The 9,136-nt window shown below is 32.9% G+C and overlaps 1 protein-coding gene across 2 annotated transcripts in view; it reads left to right on the top strand.

The window, feature by feature from the left end:
• Positions 1–9,136, top strand: part of LOC106873452 (uncharacterized) — a 179,865-nt gene that overhangs the window by 143,905 nt on the left and 26,824 nt on the right. For both annotated transcript variants that reach the window (XR_008266727.1, XM_014920810.2), the window contains exons 22-23: positions 647–738; positions 6,742–6,839. Coding sequence is in view for 1 of the 2 variants with exons in the window: in XM_014920810.2 (XP_014776296.1) it covers positions 647–738; positions 6,742–6,839 (190 nt within the window). In the remaining variant the exon portion in view is untranslated. The remainder of the gene's footprint in view (positions 1–646; positions 739–6,741; positions 6,840–9,136) is intronic.

The raw sequence follows: 9,136 nt of genomic DNA, 5'->3' as shown, positions 1-9,136 counted from the left end.
TCTACCTATCTAGCTAGCTAGCTAGACAGACAGACAGACAGACAGACAGACAGACAGACAGACAGACAGACAGATAGATAGATAGATAGATAGATAGATAGATAGATAGATAGATAGATAGATAGATAGATAGATAAGGAAAGATAAGTAGATAGGCAGGTAGTTATAAAAGCTTTTCACAGAACGCCTTGCAGTATTTGTTATGGTTTCCTGCACTCTGATTTCAAATTCTGTTGAAGTCAACTTGGCCATTCATTCTGTCAGTGTCAACAAAAAAGTAACAATTCAAGTTGGTAAGATGCCCTGGTGCATTTGTTCCAGATCTTTGCATACTGACAGCAATGCCTGCAATAACAACAGCAGCAGCAGCAGCAGCAACAAAAACAATACATTTATAAAATAGATCAAAAAAATGATTATATCTCAGTCAAAAGTTCTTTAGCCAGGCATCAAAAATGATGAGAAAACGATTTCATTAAACAATCTGGGCCAAGATGGAAAAGAATGGCAAAATCAAGAAAGAATTGGAAGTACATTGTGACCACTTATGTATAACAACATATGACAGTGATACAGTGATATTGAATTATAGAATTTGTACCATGAAAATATGACATAATTTCTTTCTGCTTTGTTTTAATTCCAGGATTTGCATGGTTTTGTTATGGTAAACAGGACTATTCAGTTGTTTTTGAAATAAACTGCTTTGAAAATGTTATGTATGAATTACCAATCAAGGTAAGGCAAATGAAATACTAATTTTAAAAATAATTGCTTACTGTGTAGCAACTACATTAATTGTTTTTTGTTTTTATATCCCTATCCCCTTCGCATTCACTGTCTTGTATTTTCAGGGTATTTGATCACACCTCATCATCCTCATCTTCTTTCCTTTTCCAGCTGGTGTATCCATGTATCTCTTCTACTACAAAGCACCTGTTCTTATCTATGTATCATAATCTTGCCTCTCAACATCTGACATAAACCACCTCCCTCAATACTACCAACCCGTCAATAAAGGTATCTTGTCTGGCAAGCTACTTGGCGACCTCACTTGTGCTGGTGACATAGAAAAGCACCCACTACACTCTGTAAAATGGTTGGCATTAGGAAAGGCATCCAGCTATGGAAACCATGCCAAAACAGACATACGAGTTCAACATACTCCTTTGACCTGTTGGATCATGTCAAGCCATCCAACCCATGCCAGCATGGAATACAGAAACTAAATGATAATCATGATTTCAAAATGACTGGTAACTAAGAGAGGAAGTTATAATTCATGTTTTCATATTTATTTGAACCTTAAAATGCTAATGCATAACTGAAAGTAGTCATATGAACTTGATGCAGTTGAGAAATTCACTTTCCAACCACGTGGTTCAATGTAAGTATATGACACCTTAGATATTTTCCCTTGATCATAGTCCCCCATCCCATATATATATATATATATATAGAGAGAGAGAGAGAGATAGATAGATAGATAGATAGATATATATATAGATAGATAGATAGATAGATATAGATACAAATATATATACAATGGGTTCTTACAATGTTTCTATCTACCAAATTCACTCTGGGTTATAATAGAAGACACTTGCCTAAGATGGCATACAGTAGGACTGAACGCAAAACCATGTGGTTACAAAGCAAGCTTTAGATGATTTATCTAGAACAAAGGGTAATTTTCTTAACAAAGTGTACCCCTTTAACTCTAACTTGTGGAAGAAGGTTCTCTCAAAATTGCAGGTCCATGTCAACTGATCCGCAGAGCTCCACCTACCTTCTCATAGATCCAGAAACCTGAATGTTCAACATATTGGTTTGGCTTTGTGTCTCAGTACACTAGGCATATCCATCTTGCATTGTAAGCATACAGTGCCAGAGTTTAGAGTTTAAAGGAAGTAATCCTCATTTTAAAGAAAGTACAGAATTTTAGAGTAACTATGTAGCTTGTCAAATAGGCTGGGCATTACATAGAAGCTTTTTACTTGGTCATTTCTTTGATTGTTTGTTGTTTTATGTATGATCATGCATACATCAAATCTTTTCTAATTTGAGACAATTATTTCATGTTTTGTTCCATTCAAATATTCTGTTTTTACTGCACACCATCGTTAAGTTGTTATAAGGCAAATAGATCCATAATAAAGGAGAATTCATTTGATCACCTGACAGTCCACAGATAGGGTCTAATTTTATTTCTAACCTCTGAATCTCAAAATATTGGTTTCAAACTTTGGCACAAGGCCAACAATTTGGGGGATTTCATCGACCTCAGTACTCAACTGGTATTTATTTTATCGACCCCAAAAGGATGAAATGCAAAGTCAACCTCAGCAAAATTTGAACTCAGAACATAAGGATGGATGAAATGCTGCTAAGCATTTAAATACTGACACTTATTAACCAATGAGAAAACCTGTACATGGTTGCTCACCTCACAAGTAGTAACAACCAGATCTCCCCCAGATAAATCCAACCAGTTTAACAAAGAAAAAAGAAAAGAAAAAGGAAAGGCAAATTAGATAATCTAGTTTTCATTATGCTAAAAAAAAAAATATAGGACAGTTATAGATGGAGAACCTTTTGTCATAGACCTGTCCTGAGGCTAAACAACATTATTTACTTTACTTAAGCCCTTCACTCCCAATGGAGCATATGGAGCATCGGCTATCAATGACTTTTCTCATCTATTCTTGACCCTAGGCTGTCTCCTGGTGGCCTTGCAGCTTGCTTTTGGATTTTAACTGCACTTCATAAGGCCTTCCTTTCCTAAGTCTTGATCATTTTCGATGACATTGATGTTTCTGCAACTTTAATTTTTTCAAGATAGGGCTGTTGGTCCTGTATCAAGGCATACAAAGCTATTGCCATTTTGTACAAGATCTCGCCGGTAGCCATTACCATGTCCAAGACAGAGGCAAGATCTCGCCTGCAACCATTTGCCATGTGCAAGACGACAGCAAGACTCTCATTGGCAACAGCTATTTAAGCAGGAGAATTAAGACATTCTCTCTTTTTCTTCCTTCTCACTTACGCTGAGAAACACTGTGAAGCTGGCAGCTCACAGCGAACTCTTAGTCCACTCTAACTTCACCTGTTATCTCCAGAGGTAATGAACCTCATGTGAACGGAGCTATAATGAACCACGTGCTGCCATGAAGATGGTCACTGAGAGCGAGCCACATGAATGAGAACTAAAAATAAATGGCTATTGAATTGCACTCCGCTTGTAAACTTCTTTGTGTTCCAGATCCTTAAGACTATAGAAATAATTGTAATGGGAGAGGGAGATACTCCACAGGTATCACAAGCCTTCCATTATAGTCCTATACAAAACCACTTTTGCCCTCCATAATAGACTGGCTTCTATCCTTTGACCTGTCCAGCATAGAAGGCTCTACTAGGAGCTTGTACTTTGTTGGCACAGCTCTCAGAGTCATTGAGACACAAAAGTCACCACACCACAAAAAGGACTGTACTTGGCAATGCAACAACAACAATATTAGTATGAAGAAATTAGAAGTCAATTTTAATCATTTTGATACCAACCAACCCACCTGAGACTACTTTTGGTTCCATGATTCAAACTTCCTGTTTTGAAGTGAGGTATATTAAGACCTATCAAAATCTTGTGTTTATTTATGTTCCAAACACTAGCTAAATAACAATAAAGTCATTTTACTAAATTCTTCACTATTTTAAAAATTAATTGATACAAATGCAGTACATGGTAATAAAAGAGTCAATCTACTTTTGGTTCTGTAAAGTATCAACAATTTATTGTATATTTTTGATAGCATGTTAACCTAGGGTGTGTAGTCAAAGATTTTAAGATTTGCTTAAACACAAAAGCTGACAGTTACTTAAAGGTCAAATGACATATCTCACAAGGTCATATTTCCCCTTTGTTTTCATTTGTAACAAAGTCAATTACAGTTGTCACAAGTTTAGAAATTTCCTATGGGGGAGGGTATTTGTTTATAAATATTTTCATGTTTCTTTTCTTGTCTGTTAATAGCACATGCTATGCCTTTTGTTTGTATCATTTGTTTGTAATAATTTTCATATTCTAAAACAAAAAGATATTTTTTGTTTTGATTATATTTTTCTACAACCACTTAGACACGAAGCTTTGTTTAACAAAATTTAGTGAAATGGTTTACATAAAAAAGCACAAAACATGATTGTACCAGTGAACAATAATTTGGATACTGGAATATGCTCTTGTTGACTAAAAATAGTTTTCATTTAGATCCTATTTATAAGTAAATACTGGAAAATAATTTTCTTTCATATTCTGATTTTTCTAACATTGAACCAGAGAACCAGGAAACAAAATATAATAAAGAATAATTCAGATTTTAAAGTACATGTTTCAGATTTCTTATTAGAAATAAAATAATTTGTTTAAAATTTGTGGTTAGAAATAGTCATTTCTTTCTTGCTTCAACGTTTCTGATTTATTTATTGAATTAAAAAAAGCAAAACTATTTCAATTTCTATGTGTTTATTTATTCACAACCAGATACAAATGTAATATACTTGGATGTTTTCATCCAAAACACTATGTAAAAGCTAGGAATTAGGAAATGTTTCATAACAACAAATTGAACTTGTTCTAACCTGGTCTGTTTGGTTTCTTCTGGATTATAGGCAGAATATTTATTTAGTGGGTGAGAAAGGAAAGAAAAGCAAATATTACTTTTATTTATTTTTCTGAATGTAATTACTTGGAACAACAAAAAAATGGATACATATTTTGAATAATTTCATATAAATTTTAAAATGAAGAAATCAAGAAAAAGGAAGGAAAAATATATGGAAAATATTGTTGAAGATAAGTAAAATTTAGTCTAAGGGGTACTTGGAAACATAGAGACTGGTGGTTAGAGAACTCATTCAGTTAATTCTAGAGATGGAAATGAACAAGTTGTAAACTGAAGTTGCCATAACTTGTTTCAACCAATAGAAAAGCAAATCACTATTTTGTTTTTGCTTTTTTCTTATCTGGACATGTTGCTTATATAAAATTACCATGGTGAGTGGAAAAAAAAAATCAAAGATTTCAGACAGAGTCCTTCTTCAGAGTGAGGTTGAGAGGAGAGAAATAAAAGAAAGACAGCAGAGTTTTACATCCTCTGTTTGAAAAACTGGGTGCAACAAGCCTTGCCAACACAGACCACTACCAGCCTCTTTGAATTCTGATTTATTTTCTATACAATTATAGGCCATTTAAAAAGGACTAATGCAACAAGATTGTAATCTTTGGACCTAAGCTGAATGCAGAGAGTTCACTTATTGAACTCAAACGTTAATTCAGCAAACTTGAAATCCCACTTAGTAGTACCATCTTTAATCCATAAAGCAGTGGGATTTGCACTTACATAGCATGGACTGCTGAGCACATTTTATGAAAATGAAACTACCATGCACACATAAAAAACAAAAAATAGTTAAAATATCTTCTTAGTATATAATGGTGGCAAGTTATACATCATCTGAAAAGTCATTAGTTGAACTATTAGTCCTCTTGCACTCTTGGGAGTATCACCGTGTTTGAGTGACATTAGACCCCAACAAACACCCATAAATTAAACACATCTATCTGAGCCATGATTGTGGCTTGTCGACCTGTGTCTGACGGCCACAATCATGGCCCATCGCACTTTATGTGTTAAATGCACTGCCTACATTATATTGGTTTCCTATCTATCCCTATACTCTTTGTACAGAGGTTATAGGACCTGATTTTATTTTTTATAATACAAGGGATGGTTGAAAGAAAAGTAGGGAACTAGTTCATAATGGACATTTTTTCACTGAATAGGTTCCTTACACAAATTTCTTGGGATTCCATCTGTAAGAAGTTTGTTAAAAACTTATACAAATTAGTCTATAACATAGCATAATAATCATTCACATCCTGTGGCTTGAAAATATTAGAGAGAGAGTTTCTGCATATGGATGGCAGGTTATGTGTTATGATTTCATATTAATCAAAATTGCATAACAGTTATCTCCATGCATAATAGAATAAAAGGATAGACAGGCAAACAACAGGTATCAGGTCAGATTATGACATATTTATATTCATATAACACATAGAAAGAAAAAAATCAAGGAATATAAATCATGGGAGATCAGTAAAAGTTTCACTAAAGGGTGTTCATAATAGTTATGATGAAAACTGGTAGACTTCAGGAAGAGGCATAAGATAAGTCCATGGTATGGGTGTGAAATAGTTTTGTAGCTAGGAGGTTATCACTAGTAAAAAAAAACCTTAAAACTGAAAAAGAAGAAAGGTGTACAGATTGTCCCTGTATTTTCCGCTCTTATTTGATGACTATTCCTGCTACTTTTTTTACTGTGTATTAGCCCAAAATCTACCTCATTTTTTCTACCCTAGTATATACTCTCTGCATTGATTGAGAAGGAAATTGAAGATTAACTATTTTGCTTTCCAATATAATCTGGTTGGATAAATGTTTATTTAGTCTGACTTCTGTACTCATTGAAAATTCTGCATATATACTATATTTTTAAATGTCTTAATTACCTTGCTCTTTTGTCTACTGAATACTATAGCATTCACACTGAACACTGTAGCAATATTGTTAATTAAATGACTACAATTATTTTTTTAAATATATTTCTTCCAGATTTTGCATTTTTAAGTTTGTAAATAATTTAAATATTTCATTTGAGACAACTTTTTATATTTATTTTCAGTTTGATACAAAAGTATTATGTTGTAAAGCAGTCAATCCAAACATGGTATTATTTGGTACGCTTTCATCAATGCTCTATGCTTACCAACCAGAATCAAGGTAAGTTTCTAATTCCTTGAAAAAGTTATGAAATTATTTCAGCCAAATATATCTTTACTCTCGTTCTTTTATTTTATTGACTTTTTACAATAACGTCTTTTGCAATGTTTTCATCATTCTAATATTTAGTTATTATTTTTATACACTTTTTTGTAATAGCATACCAACTACAAATGGTTTAAGTTGAAGGTGAAATGGGAAGGTGTTATGTTAGTGTTTCCCCCTTGGTGTTAGTAACATAAATGCAATGAAGCAGTTCCAACTGGGAATGAAAACTGGGTCACAAATATATGCTCAGAACTTACCATGAACTATGGTACCTATTATATACAACGGAATAATTCAATTTTTTTTTTTTTTGTTATTTACTAATAGTCATAATTTTTTAAAGTTTAGTATTCATTGGTTTCATGACCTAGTAATAGTATCGAAGTAATGAATGCAAAATAAATATGCATTGACAGAGTGATATTATTGAACTGATGACAATCTGTATTTTGGAAATCTACTTCGAAATAAGATAGCTGCCACAATTGAACCCTGGCCGCTAATAAAACAAAGTCAAGGACACCAACTAGTTTAACTTGACAATTCCTACCCCACCACATTCATTTCATATCCTTATAATAATAGCAAAATAGATAAGTGTACTAAGTCAACAACAGCTACATTTTGGAACATGATATGATCCCTAAAGGAAAAGAAAGAAGAAAATATTGCCTCAAATTGTGAAGGTTGTGAAAGTAGGCGCCAAGGAAACAAATGTAGACAATGAATCAGCCCAACAGGTTCGGGGGTGGAGGAGGACAAAAAGGAAGAAGATGGTAATAATAATATTCATGGAGAGTTTTTATCTTAAAAAAAAAAGGGCATATTTATATCACCTTTTCTTGTAGAAAGCATACTTGTAAAATAGAGAGTGACTTGAAAAGAGAGATTGAGAAGAAAGTATTTAAGATACAGAAATCTATTGATTATCCTTTATGGTTTACTAAGTGGGCAGTTTTCAGCATTAGCTACTTTCAAGTAATCATGAAAATGGAATTAGATTCCTTTAGTTGTTTGGAGTAGCTACTCTAGATAACAATTCATTTACAGCATGTTCTGGAATAAATTTCAGACTCTGATAAAAATGCATGTATGTGCTTGCACGTATATGTTTATTTGATGCAGTTTATATGCATCTTGATTAGCACGTATTATACATATATGCTCCTTCACATTCCATTCACCATTTTCTAGGTAAATCTAACTAAAAGGAGAATGTAATGGAAGTCATAAACGAAAAGGAGAATACATTAAAAGAGAAAGAGAGAGAGAGAGAGAGAGAGAGAGAGAGAGAGAGAGAGAGAGAGAGAGAGAGAGAGAGAGAGAGAGAGAGAGAGAGAGTACAGAAAAAGGAAATGCTAATTTGAACTTTCATTATAACTTTATACTCTGAACCATAATATTTCAAAAACTACAATTGCATTCATTATAATATACAGTGATTAATTTTATAAGTGTAACAAAATCATATAAAATCCCCATAATAGTTAAACTGAAACAAGGTTTTCTAATCTAAGAGCTCTTTAACAGAAATATCATTTATGACAATTTTCCTAAACTTTTATAGTGATAAGTTTTATACTATCAAGAATTTTTTATACTATCAAGAATTTTTTATACTATCAAGAACATAGAAATGCACTTTGATATTTTTAAAGCACACAGAGTTAAAGGACATCTGTGATCAGCAAGATGTAAAACCATAGCATTTTATTTCTGAGCAACTGAAATAAATATATAGATAAATGTATGAATAAATATGTCACACATACAAATAGATAACACAAAACATTTTTAAAATATCTTGAATCACAACAAAATATGACACAAAAATTTAAGTTGCACCATTATCTTCCTATTAAAGTCCTTAGATTCAACAACAATGTTGCTGCCTGAAGAATAATTACAAGCACTAAAACAGCTGACAAGCCAAAATTTAAGTACATTATAAAAAATATACAACTCTAAAAGCCATAAACTGAGTACCAAAAATGAACATAATACAGCACAACATTAATGGCTTACAAATATCTCCATAGAAGTAAATAAAGAATTCATTACTACACACACATTCACAGACATGTCCTATAAAGCATTGAATACCATATCTTGTTTTCTGCTTAATGATGTGTGTGTGTGTGTGTGTGTGTGTGTGTGTGTGTGTGCGCGCGCGTGTGTGTGTGTGTGTGTGTGTGTGCATGTGAGTTTGGGTGTGCTTGTATGTATATATATTTGTATGTATGCATGTA

The sequence above is a fragment of the Octopus bimaculoides genome, chromosome 2 (genome assembly GCF_001194135.2).
Source record: "Octopus bimaculoides isolate UCB-OBI-ISO-001 chromosome 2, ASM119413v2, whole genome shotgun sequence".
NCBI lineage: Eukaryota > Metazoa > Mollusca > Cephalopoda > Octopoda > Octopodidae > Octopus > Octopus bimaculoides.
This window is presented reverse-complemented; position numbering and strand designations above follow the sequence as displayed.